At 43.8% G+C, this 18,498-nt stretch overlaps 1 protein-coding gene across 1 annotated transcript; it reads left to right on the forward strand.

The window, feature by feature from the left end:
• LOC109902692 (5'-AMP-activated protein kinase catalytic subunit alpha-2-like) lies at positions 1-18,324 on the forward strand. Its single transcript, XM_020499276.2, has 11 exons — positions 1-144; positions 2,638-2,779; positions 5,827-5,920; positions 7,841-7,985; positions 8,524-8,611; positions 13,230-13,454; positions 13,626-13,788; positions 13,909-14,091; positions 14,351-14,506; positions 14,938-15,064; positions 15,367-18,324. Exons 1-11 carry the CDS (start codon positions 45-47, stop codon positions 15,621-15,623), a joined length of 1,680 nt encoding a protein of 559 aa, XP_020354865.1. The 5' UTR covers positions 1-44; the 3' UTR covers positions 15,624-18,324.
• The last annotated feature ends 174 nt before the right edge of the window (positions 18,325-18,498 follow it).

The raw sequence follows: 18,498 nt of genomic DNA on the forward strand, positions 1-18,498 counted from the left end.
AGCGGACAGAGCAGAGAGCTCAAGCCTACCGGAGCCGTTTAAAGATGGCAGAACGACAGCAGAAACACGAAGGCGGCCGAGTGAAGATCGGACATTATCTTCTCGGCGACACTCTGGGCGTCGGCACCTTCGGCAAAGTAAAGAGTTAAGTCGCGTGCTTGTCAACGGTCATGTCGTGGGGACGTTTGCTGTAATTGAGTGTAAATACTCGTAGCTTGTGTTTTCGCCCCCAACTCTGGTGGGCTATTTGGATAGCTAGGCGAAGTACGTAGCTTTGGCTGCGTGGTTACGAATAGGCTAGAATATATTAAGGTTGTCTTCGTTTATGTGTAGAGAATGTGGTTTGTTTTAAGGTGAATTCTTCCAGCAGCATAGCTAGCTAGGTCTACCCTGACCAGTCTCATCAGTAATGATAGGATTTATATGGATAATTAGGCTACCTTCGGCAACAATGATGGTGTAAACAAACAACTCGCACGTAATTGTAACGTCTGACCGTCAGTGAATGTCGAAGGTTGACTTTGCTAGTGGCAGTAGACCTTTAAACTTGTCCTTGTGGCTATGGACATTTTAAAACTAAAGTAACCCGTAACGTCGTAGCTAAATAATGCTCATCATCACCAGTATTCCTCAATCAAATCATGGTGTGAATTATCCCATGGCATGGACAGAATGAGAATTTAGAACGCCTCATTAAATGACCTCGTCTTCCCCTCAGCAGTCTCAACTTGACCTTATCGAATGCAGACCCCACTCTAGAATCCTCCCCTTCCTCTCCCACTGCGCTGCAAGTGGTGTGTTAGATTTGAAACATTAGTAGGAGAGTAACCAGCTACTAGCCAACAATAAGTGTTTATTCTTTGTTACAGACAGACAATATTGTTACAGACGGCCAATAACCGTGTGGCTACAGACAGACTATAATAATGTTAATACAACGTGACAGACAGACCGAGACAGACAGGTCGCACTTGACTTATTCACCTTGTAGTTAATGTGTGTAGGCTTACTGTAATTGGTGTGTTGTCTTTAACCTGTTTAACTGTATGTTACTTACTGTTGTGAACAGATATAGCTAGTCCAGTAATGTGGAAATAGATGTTCTGACTCATGTCAAGTTGACTACTATGAAACAGCCACGATTCTGTTCTTTATCAGGCAATAAATGTTTAGCTGAGTAGTATGCACATTACAGCACACATTTCCCTAGCTGTCGAAAAAAAAAAACTTCTATGTCCGTATGCAGTGTTTTCAGTGGTTACAATCGCTCACATTTGGCTCCATGTGAATTACAATTAATACGCAGTGTTTTAACGTTTCGAAAAGTCAACAATCATCGCTTTCAAACCGGTTCTCGAAACATATGCTAATATGTCCCTTATCTTTCATATCAGAGAGAAAGAATCCAGTGCCTCGTTAGCTTACACACTTGTTTGGAGCGCGCTAGATAGCTAATTACACAGGTTTTTACACTGAACAAAAATATAAACGCAACATGCAACAATTTGAAAGATTTGACTGATTTACAGTTCATATGTCAATCAGTCAATTTAAGTCATAATCAGTCATAATCTATATATTTCACATAACTGGGAATACAGATATGCATCTGTTGGTCACAGAGACCTTAAAAAAAGTAGGGCTGTGGATCAGAAAACCAGTCAGTATCTGGTGTGACCACCATTTGTCTTGCGTGGCACATCTTCTCATGGCATCCCGAACATGCTTAGTTAGTGACATGTCTGGTGAGTATGCAGACCATGGAAGAACTGGGACCTTTTCAGCTTCCAGGAATTGTGTACAGATCCTTGTAACATGGGGCCTTGCATTATCATGCTGATGGAGGAATAGGCCTCATGATTTCGTCACGGTATCTGTGCATTGAAATTACCATCGATAAAATGCAATTATGTTCGCTGTCCATAGTTTATTTCCTGCCCATACCATAACCCCACCGCAACCATGGCGCACTATGTTCATAACGTTGACATTTGAAAACCGGTCGCCCACACAATACAGTTGGAACGGGGATTTATTCGTGAAGAGCACACTTCTCCAGCGTGCCAGTGGCCATCGAAGGTGAGCATTTTTCCACTGAAGTTGGTTACAACACCGAACTGCAGTCAGGTCAAGACCCTGGTGAGGACGACAAGCCCGCAGATGAGCTTCCCTGAGACGGTTTCTGACAGCTTGTGCAGAAATTCTTTGTTTGTGCAAACCCACCAGTTTCATCAGCAGTGACAAAACTGCACATTTTAGAGTAGCCTTTTATTGTCCCCCAGCACAAGTTGAACCTGTATAATGATCATGCTGTTTAATTAGCTTCTTGACATGTCACACCTTTCAGGTGGATTGATTATCTTGGCAAAGGAGAAATGATCACTAACGGATGTAAACTAATTTGTGCAAAACATTTGAGAGAAAAAAGCTTTTTGTGCGTATGGAACATTTCTGGGATCTTTTATTTCAGCTCATGAATCATGGGACCAACACTTTACATGTTGCGTTTTATATTTTTGTTCAGTATATATGTGTCCCATCAGCACAATTTGTGCCTTATAGCCTCCATTGCAGCAATTGAACAGAAACATTCTAGTTGGTTCATGTGTGTTTCTGTCTGTCCTGTCTGTCTGGTAGTTGGAGAGCACCAGTTGACAGGTCATAAGGTGGCAGTGAAGATCCTGAACAGACAGAAAATCAGGAGTCTGGACGTGGTGGGCAAGATCAAACGAGAAATACAGAACCTCAAACTATTCAGACACCCTCATATCATCAAACTGTGAGTACAACATACACACACATAGACTCAGTGTTTGTTTGTTTGGGGGGGGGGTGATGCATTAGCTTAAATATATACTGACAAAAGCACATATCACAGCATATTACAGGTCACAGAGTGATCTAGCATTTTTGGGTTGGAGAATGACTGTGAGAAGGTCAGTTCTGGTGACTTTTAAAAATGATATCCTACTCCAATGAAGGAAAAATATACAGTTGAAGTCGAAAGTTGACATACACCTTAGCCAAATACATTTAAACTTAGTTTTTCACAATTCCTGACATTTAATCCTAGTAAAAAGTCCATGTCTTAGGATCATCACTTCATTTTAAGAATGTGAAATGTCAGAATAATAGTTGAGAGAGTGATTTATTTCAGCTTTTATTTCTTTCATCACATTCCCAGTGGGTCAGACATTTACATACACTTAATTAGTATTTGGTAGCATTGCCTTTAAATGGTTTAACTTGGATCAAACGTTTCGGGTAGTCTTCCACAAGCTTCCTACAATAATCTGGGTGAATTTTGGCCCATTCCTCCTGACAGAGCTGGTGTAACTGAGTTAGGTTTATAGGCCTCCTTGCTCGCTTACGCTATTTCAGTTCTGCCCACACATTTTCTGTAGGATTGAGGTGAGGGCTTTGTGATGGCCATTCCAATACATTGACTTTGTTGTCCTGAAGCCATTTTGCCACAACTTTAGAAGTACGCTTGGGGTCATTGTCCATTTGGAAGACCCATTTGCAACCAAGCTTTAACTTCCTGACTGATGTCTTGAGATGTTGCTTCAATATATCCACATAATTGTCCTGCCTCATAATGCCATCTATTTTGTGAAGTGCACCAGTCCCTCCTGCAGCAAAGCACCCCTACAACATGATGCTGCCACCCCCGTGCTTCACGGTTGGGATGGTGTTCTTCGGCTTGCAAGCCTCTCCCTTTTTCCTCCAAACACAACAATGGTCATTATCGCCAAACAGTTCTATTTTTGTTGCAAACCGTGGCTTCTGCCTTTCTGAGCGGCCTTTCAGGTTATGTCGATATAGGACTTGTTTTACTGTAGATATAGATACTTTTGTACCTGTTTCCTCCAGCATCTTCAAATGTCCTTTGCTGCTGTTCTGGAATTGATTTGCACTTTTCGCACCAAAGTACGTTCATCTCTAGGAGACCGAATGCGTCTCATTCCTGAGTGGTATGACGGCTGCGTGGTCCCATGGTGTTTATAATTGCGTACTATTGTTTGTACAGATGAACGTGGTACCTTCAGGCATTTGGAAATTGCTCTCAAGGATGAACCAGTGGACGTCTACAAAAAAAAATTCTGAGTGCTTGGCTGATTTCTTTTGATTTTCCCATGATGTCAAGCAGAGCCACTGAGTTTGAAGGTAGGCCTTAGAATACATCCACAGGTACACCTCCAATTCACTCAAATGATGTCAATTAGCCTATCCGAAGCTTCTAAAGTCATGACATCATTTTCTGGAATTTTCCAAGCTGTTTAAGGCAGTCAACTTAGTGTATATAAACTTCTGACCCACTGGAATTGTGATGCAGTGAATTCTAAGTGAAATAATCTGTCTGTCTAAACAATTGTTGGAAAAATGACTTGTGTCATGCACAAATTAGATGTCCCAACCGACTTGCCAAAACTATAGTTTGTTTTAACAAGAAATTTGTGGAGTGGTAGAAAAAACAGTTTTAATGACTGCAACCTAAGTGCATGTAAACCTCCGACTTCAACTGTATATATGCTAACACGTGATGCTGACAATATAATTGCCCCCTCTAGAAATGAGCCCAATATAACTTATTAGTCCATATGACCAGGCAGGTGTGTTATTTAGCAATAATTATTATCGCCTGATGTAGCCCACCTGATGCAGCATAGTGGCTATAAATAAATGGGCTGAGGGTTGCCCATGTACCGCATTGGGCTTGTCATTAGCTAGCTCACAAACTCTAAATTCTAAACATTAGGCTATCTTGTTGCTAGTTGTAGCAACATATTGATGACTTGAAATTCCACCCAAAGAAAAACATTGCACTGGCACTCAGCCAACCAAGGATCACCTTTCTACTGTGAATATAATGTAGGCTGACCTGTTAAACCTGGCGTGTTACATTTAGCCTCAGTCTTCCCTGTGCATTCAACGCCATTGGCGACCACTAACGCACATAAACCATGCCACTGCTAAAAACGTGTATTTTATTTTTAGGGGTAGATCAGCTTTAATACTGCAGATTGCAGCTTCCATCAATGTAGTTGTCTGCATCATTTCCAATCCCCTATATATTTTTTGTAAATATATACTGTACATATACACTACCGTTCAAAAGTTTGGGGTCACTTAGAAATGTCCTTGTTTTTGAAAGAAAAGCAAATGTCCATTAAAATAACATCGAATTGATCAGAAATACAGTGTAGACATTGTTAATGTTGTAAATGACTATTGTAGCTGGAAACGGCTGATTTTTAATAAAATATCTACATAGGCGTACAGAGGCCCATTATCAGCAACCATCACTCCTGTGTTCCAATGGCACGTTGTGTTAGCTAATCCAAGTTGATCATTTTAAAAAGCTAATTGATCATTAGAAAACCCTTGCAATTATGTTAGCACAGCTGAAAACTGTTGTTCTGATTGAAGAAGCAATAAAACTGGCCTTTAGACTAGTTGAGTATCTGGAGCATTAGCATTTGTGGGTTCGATTACAGGCTCAAAATGGTCAGAAACAAAGACCTTTCTTCTGAAACTCGTCAGTCTATTCATGTTCTGAGAAATGAAGGCTATTCCATGCGAGAAATTGCCAAGAAACTGAAGAAACACCAGTCTCAACGTCAAGTGGGTTAGGCCACAGTGACAGTGTGAGCTATGGTAGACATTTGTTGGCTTCTCTCAGAACAGTGTAATGAAATGAGACATTCAGCCTTTCCCAATGTATTCTGCACAATAGCCCTGTCTGTGTGAGAGAAGGAAGGAAATGAAAGAGAACAAGTGTATTTCTGACATTTCTCCTGTGTGTGTGTGTGTGTGTGTGTGTAGGTACCAGGTGATCAGTACTCCTACAGATTTCTTCATGGTGATGGAGTATGTCTCAGGAGGAGAGCTGTTTGACTACATCTGCAAACACGGACGGGTGATATATCAAATTGTATTTGTCACATCCGCCAAATTTGTATTTATTATGGATCCCCATTAGCTGCTGCCAAAGCAGCAGCAGCTGCTCTTCCTGGGGTCCAGCAAAATGAAGGCAGTTTATAAAATTTTAAAACATTACAATACATTCACAGATTTCACAACACACTGTGTGCCCTCAGGCCCCTACTCCACCACTACCACATATCTACAGTACTAAATCCATACGTGCGTGTGCATGTGTCTGTGCTAATGTTTGTTGCTTCACAGTCCCCGCTGTTCCATAAGGTGTTTTTTTACCTGTTTTTTTTTAAATCTAATTTTACTGCTTGTGTCAGTTACTTGATGTGGAATAGAGTTCCATGTAGTCATGGCTCTATGTAGTACTGTGTGCCTCCCATAGTCTGTTCGGGACTTGGAGACTTTGAAGAGACCTCTTGTGGCATGTCTTGTGGGTATGCATGGGTGTCTGAGTTGTGTGCCAGTAGTTTAGACAGACAACTTGGTGCATTCAACATGTCAATACCTCTCATAATTAAAAGTAGTGAAGAAGTCAATCTCTCCTCCACTTTCAGCCAGGAGAGATTGACATGCATATTATTAATATTAGCTCTCTGTGTGCATCCAATGGTCAGCCATGCTGCCCTGTTCTGAGCTAATAGCAACATTTTTTTGTGGCACCTGGCAACACGACTGAACAGTAGTCAAGGTGTGACAACTAGGGCCTGTAGGACCTGCCTTGTTGATAGTGTTGTTAAGAAGGCAGAGCATCGCTTTATTATAGACAGACTTCTCCCCATCTTAGCTACTACTGCATCAATATGTTTTGACCATGACAATCTAGTGTTACTCCAATCAGTTTAGTCATCTCAACTTGCTCAATTTCCACATCATTTATTACAATATTGAGTTGAGGTTTAGGGTTTAGTGAGTGTTTTGTTCCAAATACAATGCTTTTAGTTTTAGAGCTAAAGTACAACAGGTATTACAATGAAATGCTTACTTACAAGCCCTTAACCAACAATACAGTTAAGAAAAAATAAGTGTTAAAGGATTTACTAAATAAACTGAAGTAAACATATAAAAATAGAAAAATCACAAATAATTAAAGAGCAACAACCAAATAACAGTAACGGCGCTATATACAGGGGGTTAGTTGAGGTAATATGTACATGTAGGTAGAGGTAAAGTGACTATGCATAGATGATAAACAGATAGTAGCAGGAGTGTATAAATGAGGGGGGGGGGGGGGATGCGAATAGTCTGGGTAGCCATTTGATTAGCTGTTCAGGAGTCTTATGGCTTGGGGGTAGAAGCTGTTAAGAAGCCTTTTGAACCAAGACTTGGTGCTCTGGAACCGCTTGCTGTGCGGTAGCAGAGAGAACAGTCTGACTGCGGTGGCTAGAGTCTTTGGCAATTTTTAGGGTCTTCCTCTGACACCGCCTGGTGTAAAGGTCCTGGGTGGCAGGAAGCTTGGCCCCAGTGATATATTGGGCCGTACGCACTGTCCTCTGTAGTGCCCTGCAGTCGGAGTTGGAGCAGTTGCCATACCAGCCGGTGATGCAACCATGCTCTCGATGGTGCAGCTGTAGAACTTTTTGAGGATCTGAGAACCCATGCCAAATCCTTTCAGTATCCTGAGGGGGAATAGGTGTTGCCGTGCCCTCTTCACGACTGCCTTGGTGTGTTTGGACCATGACAGTTAGTTGGTGATGTGGACACCAAGGAACTTGAAGCTCTCAACCTTCTCCACTACAGCCCCGTCAATGAAATATACGACTGACTGGATTGATTGATTGATTGATAGATATAGACAGAGGCCATTATATGGTGACATTTGTCATAGTGACAGTATGTAGTATCATTAGAATAGAATAATCTAGTAACCTCCTACTCTTTACCTCATATTGTGTGTTTTTAGGTAGAAGACAAAGAGGCTCGTCGGTTGTTCCAACAGATCATCTCAGGGGTAGACTACTGCCACAGACACATGGTGGTGCACAGAGACCTCAAACCTGAGAATGTTCTGCTGGACCATTCCAAGAACGCCAAGATAGCTGACTTTGGTATGCTACACACACTCATGCATGCACATAACAAATTGAGTTATCCAAAAAGATAGCCATAGCTACTATATTAGCAGTAGCAAATGTCAAACAAAATCACTTGTCTTTTAGAATATACTGACACCTATATGACTGATTACTCTGGACAGGGGGCTTGGGTGGGAAGGGGGTTGTTGCTTAGCAAAAAGCAGGTCTGATATCCACTCTGGCAAGTAGCCCTGTCAGGCCCTGTGTCACTTGATCATAGCGAGAGAAGGGGAGAAAGAGGGGAAGAGCGAGAGAGAGTAGGGAAGAGAGAAGATCCTGGGAGGGTTAGTTAAGGTGAGATAAGTTTAGTGAGAAGTTGATCCGATCAGCGCACCATGTGTGGAGCTTAGAGGACTGTGTTAGTAAAGCAGAATAAAAACATTACACCGGCCTAGAGACATAACCATGGCACAACCTAACACTAACCCTCTCTTAACATAGTTCCAAGATAGCGTCAGGAACTTGAGATTGAAGATAATGTTGTTAAAAAATGATGTGCTCTGGTCAATAGGGTTGTCAAACATGATGTCAGATGGGGAGTTCCTGAGGACCAGCTGTGGATCTCCCAACTACGCTGCTCCTGAAGTCATCTCTGGAAGGTGTTTTTTAAATTTATATTTCACCTTTATTTAACCAGGTTGGCCAGTTGAGAACAAGTTCTCATTTACAACTGTGACCTGGCCTAGATAAAGCAAAGCAGTTCGACAAACAACAACAGAGTTACACATGGAATAAACAAACATACAGTCAATAATACAATAGAAAAAGTCTATACAGTGTCTGCAAATGAGGTAGGATAAGGGAGGTAAGGCAACAAATAGGCCATAGTGGCGAAAGAATAGCAATTAAACACTCGAGTGATAGATGTGCAGAAGATGAATGTGCAAGTAGAGATACTGGGGTGTAAAGGAGCAAAATAAATAACAGCATGGGGATGAGGTAGTTGGATGGTCTATTTACAGATAGGCTATGTACAGTGATCTGGTGAGCTTCTCTGACAGCTGGTGCTTAAAGTTAGTGAGGGAGATAGGAGTCTCCAGCTTCGGTGATTTTTGCAGTTCGTTCCAGTCATTGGCAGCATAGAACTGGAAGGAAAGATGGCCAAAGGAGGAATTGGCTTTGGTGGTGACCAGTGAAATATACCTGCTGGAGCGCATGCTACGGGTGGGGGCTGCTATGGTGAGCTGAGCTAAGGCGGTGCTTTACCTAGCAAAGACTTATAGATGACCTGGAGCCAGTGGGTTTGTTGACGAATATGAAGCGAGGGCCAGCCAACGAAAGCATACAGGTCGCAGTGGTGGGTAGTATATGGTGCTTTAGTGACAAAATGGATGGCACTGTGATAGACTGCATCCAATTTGCTGAGTAGAGTGTTGCAGGCTATTTAGTAAATGACGTCAAGGATTGGTAGGATAGTCAGTTTTACGAGGGTATGTTTGGCAGCACGAGTGAAAGATGCTTTGTTGCGAAATTGGAAGCCGATTCTAGATTTAATTTTGGATTGGAGATGCTTAATGTGAGTCTGGAAGAACAGTTTATAGTCTAACCAGACACCTAGGTATTTGTAGTTGTCCACATATTCTAAGTCGGAACCGTCCAGAGTAGTGATGCGGGCAGCGATCGTTTTAAGAGCATGCATTTAGTTTTACTTGCATTTAAGAGCAGTTGGAGGCCACAGAAGGACATTTGGATGGCATTGAAGCTCTTCTGGAGGTTATTTAACACAGTGTCCAAAGAAGGGCCAGAAGTATACAGAATGGTGTCGTCTGCGTAGAGGTGGATCAGAGAATCACCAGCAGCCAGAGGGACATTATTGATGTATACAGAGAAGCGAGTCGGCCCAAGAATTGAACCCTGTGGCACCCCCATAGAGACTGCCAGAGGTCCGGACAACAGGCCCTCCGATTTTGTGTGTTTAGGTTGTACGTATGCAGGTCCTAAGGTTTATACTGTAGGACAGGGGTACTCAAGTACTATTTGAGAATGTCCGGACACCAAAATGGCCTAGGTGGCAAAAGTCTGGATGGATTTATTGGCATAGTAACAAACACACACCTCGTGACCCATCTGATCTCTCCAGGAATAATCGGATCCTCCGCTACCTGCACCATGTCTATTTCTAACAAACACACACATACACGCGTACTGTCCATGACAAACTGTTCAGACCTTTCTTGTTGGGAGAGTGAAAAGTTGTAGTTTAAAGCTATTTTCATGCAATTTGACACATTTTGCCATGTTTTATGCGTATTCATATAATACAAGCTGATAATGCACTACCAAATTTCGAAATGGCACCTTCTGCATTCTACTATTACAACCTGACCGAGTTCCTTAAAGCTGCAATATGTAACGTTTTTGGTGACCTGATCAAATTTACATAGAACAGATCTACCTTCTATATTTCTATGTGCTCTATTTCTATGCTTCCCTTTCTTAAGTTTAGTTTTTGAGTCTTTTACTTTCAGTTTTGTACACCAGCTTCAAACAGCTGAAGTACAATAGTTTTGGTTATGGAAAATATATTTCACAACGGTTTAGATGGGTACAATGATTCTCTACACTATACATGCTTGTTCAAGTGAAATCAAATGGTTTGCCACATACATGGTTAGCAGATGTTAATGCGAGTGTAGCGAAATGCTTGTGCTTCTGGTTCCGACATTGCAGTAATATCTAACAAGTAATCTAACAATTCCCCAACAACTACCTAATACACACATCTAAAAGGGTTGAATGAGAATATGTACATATAAATATGGATTAGCGATGGCCCAACGGCATAGGCAAGGTGCAATAGATGGTATAAAATACAGTATATACATGAGATGAGTAATGTATGATATGTAAACATTATTAAAGTGGCTTTGTTTAAAGTGACTAGTGATCCATTTGTTAAAGTGGCCAGTAATTGGGTCTCCATGTAGGCAGCAGCCTCTGAGTTAGTAATTGCTGTTTAGCAGTCTGATGGCCTTGAGATAGAAGCTGTTCTTCAGTCTCTCGGTCCCAGCTTTGATGCACCTGTACTGACCTCGCCTTCTGGATGCTACCGGGGTGAACAGGCAGTAGCTCGGGTGGTTGTTGTCCTTGATGATCTTTTTTGCCTTCCTGTGCTGTAGGTGTCCTGGAGGGCAGGTAGTTTGCCCCCGGTGATGCGTTGTGCAGACCGCACCACCCTCTGGAGAGCCTGGCGGTTGAGGGCAGTGCAGTTGCAATACCAGGCGGTGACAGACCGACAGGATGCTCTCGATTGTGGATCCGTAAAAGTTAGTCAGGGTTTTCGATGACAAGCCAAGTTTCTTCAGCGTCCTGTGTGGGTGGAACTTTCTCCACTACTGTCCTGTCGATGTGGATAGGGGGGTGCTCCCTCTGCTGTTTCCTGAAGTCCATGATCATCTCCTTTGTTTTGTTGACGTTGAGTGAGAGGTTGTTTTCCCAGCACCACACTCGGAGTGCCCTCACCTCCTCCCTGTAGGCTGTCTCGTCGTTGTTGGTAATCAAGCCCACTACTGTTGTCTGCAAACTTGATGATTGAGTTGGAGTTGTGCATGGCCACGCAGTTGTGGGTGAACAGGGAGTACAGGAGGGGACTGAGCACGCACCTGTTTGGGGCCCCAGTGTTGAGGGTCAGCGAGGTGGAGATGTTGTTTCCTACCTTCACCACATCGGGGTGGCCCATCAGAAAGTCTAGGATCCAATTGCACAGGGCGGGGTTGAGGCCCAGGGCCTCCAGCTTGATGATGAGTTTGGATGGTGTTTTGTCACATATATTGAAATTAGGCGAACTATTAGAATTTTTGTAACCAGGAAATGGCGCCATAGCCACGGGAAGTAGTGGTGCTGAGCACACCCCTGAACAATGTGAATAAAATAAAATATATAGGATTATTTATTTTTTTTAACACTTTTTTTTGTTGTTAAATCACAAAAGTAGTCCACTGGGCCTTTACTAGTCCAGTATTACCAGACCGATATGCCGTCTGTAGCACAGGCAAATAACAATTCCGGGTTCGGATCTGGACCCCGCGGTCTGCCAATTGAGTATGGTTGCTGTAGGATGTTGTGGTGTGATCGTGTATGCTTTGCTTTGGTGACAGGTTATATGCTGGCCCTGAAGTGGATATATGGAGCTGTGGTGTGATCCTGTATGCTTTGCTTTGGTAACAGGTTATATGCTGGCCCTGAAGTGGATATATGGAGCTGTGGTGTGATCCTGTATGCTTTGCTTTGGTAACAGGTTATATGCTGGCCATGAAGTGGATATATGGAGCTGTGGTGTGATCGTGTATGCTTTGCTTTGGTAACAGGTTATATGCTGGCCCTGAAGTGGATATATGGAGCTGTGGTGTGATCCTGTATGCTTTGCTTTGGTAACAGGTTATATGCTGGCCCTGAAGTGGATATATGGAGCTGTGGTGTGATCCTGTATGCTTTGCTTTGGTAACAGGTTATATGCTGGCCCTGAAGTGGATATATGGAGCTGTGGTGTGATCCTGTATGCTTTGCTTTGGTAACAGGTTATATGCTGGCCCTGAAGTGGATATATGGAGCTGTGGTGTGATCCTGTATGCGTTGCTTTGGTAACAGGTTATATGCTGGCCCTGAAGTGGATATATGGAGCTGTGGTGTGATCCTGTATGCTTTGCTTTGGTAACAGGTTATATGCTGGCCCTGAAGTGGATATATGGAGCTGTGGTGTGATCCTGTATGCTTTGCTTTGGTAACAGGTTATATGCTGGCCCTGAAGTGGATATATGGAGCTGTGGTGTGATCCTGTATGCTTTGCTTTGGTAACAGGTTATATGCTGGCCCTGAAGTGGATATATGGAGCTGTGGTGTGATCCTGTATGCTTTGCTTTGGTAACAGGTTATATGCTGGCCCTGAAGTGGATATATGGAGCTGTGGTGTGATCCTGTATGCTTTGCTTTGGTAACAGGTTATATGCTGGCCCTGAAGTGGATATATGGAGCTGTGGTGTGATCCTGTATGCTTTGCTTTGGTAACAGGTTATATGCTGGCCCTGAAGTGGATATATGGAGCTGTGGTGTGATCCTGTATGCTTTGCTTTGGTAACAGGTTATATGCTGGCCCTGAAGTGGATATATGGAGCTGTGGTGTGATCCTGTATGCGTTGCTTTGGTAACAGGTTATATGCTGGCCCTGAAGTGGATATATGGAGCTGTGGTGTGATCCTGTATGCGTTGCTTTGGTAACAGGTTATATGCTGGACCTGAAGTGGATATATGGAGCTGTGGTGTGATCCTGTATGCGTTGCTGTGTGGGACTCTACCCTTTGATGACGAACATGTTCCCACGCTGTTTAAGAAGATCAGAGGGGGCGTGTTCTATATGCCAGAATACCTCACTCGGCCCGTCGCCTCCCTGCTGCTGCTCATGCTGCAGGTCGACCCATTGAAGAGAGCCACCATTAAAGACATTAGGTAACACCTGACCTCTAACCTTCCCTACTGATGATGATGCTGAGGTTTTTAATGGGATAAAACTGGCAAACCTAGCCACATGCTGCTTTGTGGTGGTTCAAGGTTGGTCCAGAGTGCAAGAATAGAAGAATCATGGACAGTAACTGTTATTTTGTGTGTGTGTGTGTGTAGGGAACATGAGTGGTTTAAGCAGGACCTGCCAGGCTACCTGTTTCCTGAGGACCTGTCTTATGACTCCACGGTTCTGGACGAGGAGGCCGTCAGGGAGGTGTGCGACAAGTTTGAGAGCACCGAGTCTGAGGTGATGTCCAGCCTGTACAGCGGAGACCCCCAGGTACATACTGGACATGTGCACACACACACGCTTAGTCATACAGTACACAGACAAACACACTCCCTCTCAACTCTCCTCTCTCCTTTTTCTCTCGCTCTCGCTCTCTCTCTCTCTCTCTAGGACCAGCTGGCGGTAGCATACCATCTGATTATAGATAACCGTCGTATCATGACCCAGGCCAGTGAGTTCTACCTGGCCTCCAGCCCTCCCCAGGGCTCCTTCATGGAGGATGGCATGCCCCTGCCTCCCAGGGTCAAACCACACCCAGAGAGGATGCCCCCCCTGCTGATAGACAGCCCTAAGGCAAGCAGCTATACCTGGTTCTATTTTATGAACTAATTAAACCTAATGTTTATATAAAATCAGATACAATACCTCTAAAGTGTAAACACTTGATGAAGTGCTTCTTCTGTAATACCAGTCTAGCACTCAAAAACAACATTGTTGGAATGTAAATGCAACATTGGCAGTATAGTATATTTGCGTGCAGTCTCTTTGTCCTCATGTATTTGTTGCTGCTTGTTGAGGAAAATGAAAGATTCTCTCCTCTCTCTGTCTGCAGGCGCGCTGCCCGCTGGATGCCCTCAACACCACCAGAGCCAAACCCCTGGCAGTGAAGAAAGCCAAGTGGCACCTGGGCATCAGGAGTCAGAGCAGACCCTATGACATCATGGCTGAGGTCTACAGGGCTATGAGACAGCTACAGTATGACTGGAAGGTGAGGCGCGGTGTGTGTGTATATGTTACATGTTAAGGTGTGTGTGCACGTGTTGTGTATGTGGTACGGTGTGTGTGCGCGTGTTGTATGTGGTACGGTGTGTGTGCGCGTGTTTTGTATGTGGTACGGTGTGTGTGCGCGTGTTGTACGGTGTGTGTGCGCCCGTGTGGTACGGTGTGTGGTACGTTGTGTGTGCGTGTGTTGTGTATGTGGTACGGTGTGTGTGCATGTGGTACGGTGTGTGTGCGCGTGTTGTGTATGTGGTACGGTGTGTGTGCGCGTGTTGTACGGTGTGTGTGCGCGTGTTGTACGGTGTGTGCGCGTGTTGTACGGTGTGTGTGCGCGTGTTGTACGGTGTGTGTGCATGTATGTGGTACGGTGTGTGTGCGCGTGTTGTGTATATGGTACGTGTTAAGGTGTGTTATGTGCAGGTGGTGAACCCGTACCACCTGCGTGTTCGGAGTAAGAACCCAGTAACAGACAACCTGGTGAAGATGAGTCTCCAGCTATACCAGGTGGACAACAGATCCTACCTGCTGGACTTCAAGAGCATCGATGGTACGACAGCTCTATAACATGACATATGTTATAATATACACCAAAGCAAACTGTCCTTAGATACCTGGGTAAACCGTAGTAACTGTACTTTTTAAACAGCATTTAGATATCTTTCTAATAAGTAAAAAAAGTACAGTTACTACAATTTACCCAGGTATCTAAGGACAGTTTGCTTTGGTGTGTAACAACAGAATTTAGATTTCTCTTATTACAATTGTACAACAATTACTGAGTACAGATGAGTAGCTACAAAAACAAACACTAACCTTTCCTCTCCTTACTGCTCCTTTCCCCCTCTCCAGATGACATCATGGAGGCAGTAGGGTTTAAGTCAGGTTCTTCCATCCCTCAGAGGTCAGGCTCCACTGCAGGGCTCCATAGACCCAGACTCAGTGTGGACTCAGCCTTACCTGCCGTGGATCTCCCCCAGCTCAGCTCCTCCCTGCCTGGGTCGCTGTGCTCCAGTGCTGCCCTCATTACCTCCACCCCGCGCCAGGGCAGCCACACCATGGACTTCTTTGAGATGTGTGCCAGTCTCATCACCACACTGGCCCGCTAGAGAAGGTTAATCCCGCTGGATAACGTGAAGTCAGGAAAACTCCAGGTCCTACTTGCATAACCTCTAAAACAGAACCCTGCCCTGAGCCTTGTAGTTAGACAGTTTGATATCAGTGTGATCCTGGCCTAAGTTTAGTAGAGCACTGTTCACCTAACCACATATCTAGGGTCAGTTGTGTGTTGTTACCTCCCTATGTTATAGGTTTGGGCTGGGCATGGGAAACTGATTCTAGATCTGTGGTTAGGCTTCCTGTCTGTCGAGAGCAAGTCTTGCCATGGGAAAGGTTAGGGGTTAGAGATCAAACTTGCTGGGGCAGGGTCACGTTAGGTCAAATCTACTTTATCCCATAGACTGTATAAAGATGGGCAGCTCCTCCCACATTACTCTCAACCTCCAATCAGCTGCAGAATAGCCATCACCATAACAGAATTGCAAACAATTTTATGCATCCGGTTTTCAGGGATACAGTTAATTCAACTTAGCTTTCTTTTCCGCTGAAAACCGGTTGTGTGAACTCCGCTAAGACGTTTTTCTTTTATGCCTACTATGTTAGGTTACGCATTACATTTATTTGAAATGTTTTTTTATAATGACACAGATTGTGACCCATATCATATTTATATTAATATCATTTTGAGTAGATGTTGATTGAATGACATACCAAAACAAATTGTTTCTATATACAAAGAGGAATGTTATTATTTTTAGAGATAGTTTTAAAGGCTGTGTGTGGTTACTGATTATTGAAGCACTGCTGATGTTTGAAGAGATTTTAGGTGATGAGGTCATAGAGAGAGGAGGCTAGCTGACTGGCAATATTGTTCTGTGGATTAGTTGGCATTGATGCTAACGTGGCTACCAGACGGACGACGAGGAGGAGGGAGGGAGGGAGGGAAGTGTGTCTGTAACGAGCCTCAGAGGACTCTACGGCACGGAACCTTTCTCTAGGTGCCTTAACACAAATGTTGCTTCTAGCTTGGTGGCAATGTTTTGTTTGTAGAAACAGAATGGAAACCATACGTGTGTGTAAAGGAGTGACAGACCGGAGCTTGCCATTGATTGGTCAGGAGGAGAAGACATACTGTAGTTTGTCAATAGTTAGTCAGCAGCATACTACCCTGCATACCACTGCTGGCTTGCTTCTGAAGCTAAGCAGGGTTGGTCCTGGTCAGTCCCTGGATGGGAGACCAGATGCTGCTGGAAGTGGTGTTGTAGGGCCAGTAGTAGGCACTCTTTCCTCTGGTCTAAAAAAATAAATATCCCAATTGGGCACACTACCATGTGTAGGGTGCCGTCTTTCGGAGGTGAAGTTAAACGGGTGTCCTGATTTGAGGTCATTAAAGATCCCATGGCACTTATCGTAAGAGTGTTAACCCCGGTGTCCTGGCTAAATTCCCAATCTGGCCCTTAAACCATCACGGTCACCTAATCATCCCCAGCTTACAATTGGCTCATTCATCCCCCTCTCCCCTGTAACTATTCCCCAGGTCGTTGCTGCAAATGAGAATGTGTTCAGTCAACTTACCTGGTAAAATAATGGATAAATAGAGATTTGAGATCTGACTAATAACTATAGGTAGAGCGATAATAGATATGCGAGACCACTGACTGATTAGAAGTTGTATAAAATTATTGGGGCGGCAGCGTAGCCTAGTGGTTAGAGCGTTGGACTAGTAACCGGAAGGTTGCGAGTTCAAACCCCCGAGCTGACAAGGTACAAATCTGTCGTTCTGCCCCTGAACAGGCAGTTAACCCACTGTTCCCAGGCCGTCATTGAAAATAAGAATGTGTTCTTAACTGACTTGCCTGGTTAAATAAAGGTAAAATAAATAAATTGCATATATAGCTCTCTGGTCTTTATTTATGCAATACGCATGAGGTGTGGTATATGGCCAAAGGACTGTTCTTAAGCACGATGCAGCGCAGAGTGCCTGGATACAGCCCTTAGCTGTGGTATATTGGCCATATACCACAAACCCCCGAGGCGCCTTTTTGCTAGTATAAACTGGTTACCAATGTAACTAGAGCAGTAAAAATACTTGTTATCATACCCATGATATACAGTCTGATATAACATGTCAGCCAATCAGCATTCAGGGCTCAAACCACCCAGTTTATAAAATGGAACAAAACTCCCTTTGCTATTTGCCCGGTGGTTTACAGTCTTCGATCTGTCGGTCTTGTTCGAGCCAGTGAGGACTGGGCTCTGGCTGATCTGATTCATGCTAGTGTGTGTTTGTTGTGTTTTGAGCCACAGAGAAAAGATACTAAACCTCTCTTCTATCCTAAGTAGCAGTGAATGCAGTCTGTTTTCTCTCTGTATGAGACTATACATTCAATACGGAACCCAGACCTATCTATATTAGATAGAGCAGTGTTTCCCAAACTCGGTCCTGGGGACCCAAAAGGGAGGCTGTGTAGTGCTAAGGCAAAAAACTAAACGCGCACCCAATAGAGGAAACACTGCTATAGAGAGATGTCACTACAAAGCCTGGTTTGATCCCGGGCTGTATCCCACAACTGGCTGTGATCAGGAGTCCCATAGGGCGGTGCACAATTGGCCCAGCGTCATTCGGGGTAGGCTGTCATTGTAAAATAATAAATTGTTCTTAACCGACTTGCCTAGTTAAATAAAGACTAGTCACTACAGGGCCAGGGAGAAACTCTGCTCCCTGCTGCAAGACTCATGCAATTACCCACAGCAACACCCCTGTTCTCTGCTCATACAAGGGGAAGATATTTACACACATCCACTCTACCATTGTAAGGGTTAAGGTATGTTGTGACATGTACCTCTCCCTCAGTCTGTGTTACATGCACTGCATGGTGTTGAGGTTCTGATTTGCACTTTACTGAGAATTTGTCAAAACACAAA

Source organism: Oncorhynchus kisutch, linkage group LG13, assembly GCF_002021735.2.
Source record: "Oncorhynchus kisutch isolate 150728-3 linkage group LG13, Okis_V2, whole genome shotgun sequence".
Taxonomy (NCBI): domain Eukaryota; kingdom Metazoa; phylum Chordata; class Actinopteri; order Salmoniformes; family Salmonidae; genus Oncorhynchus; species Oncorhynchus kisutch.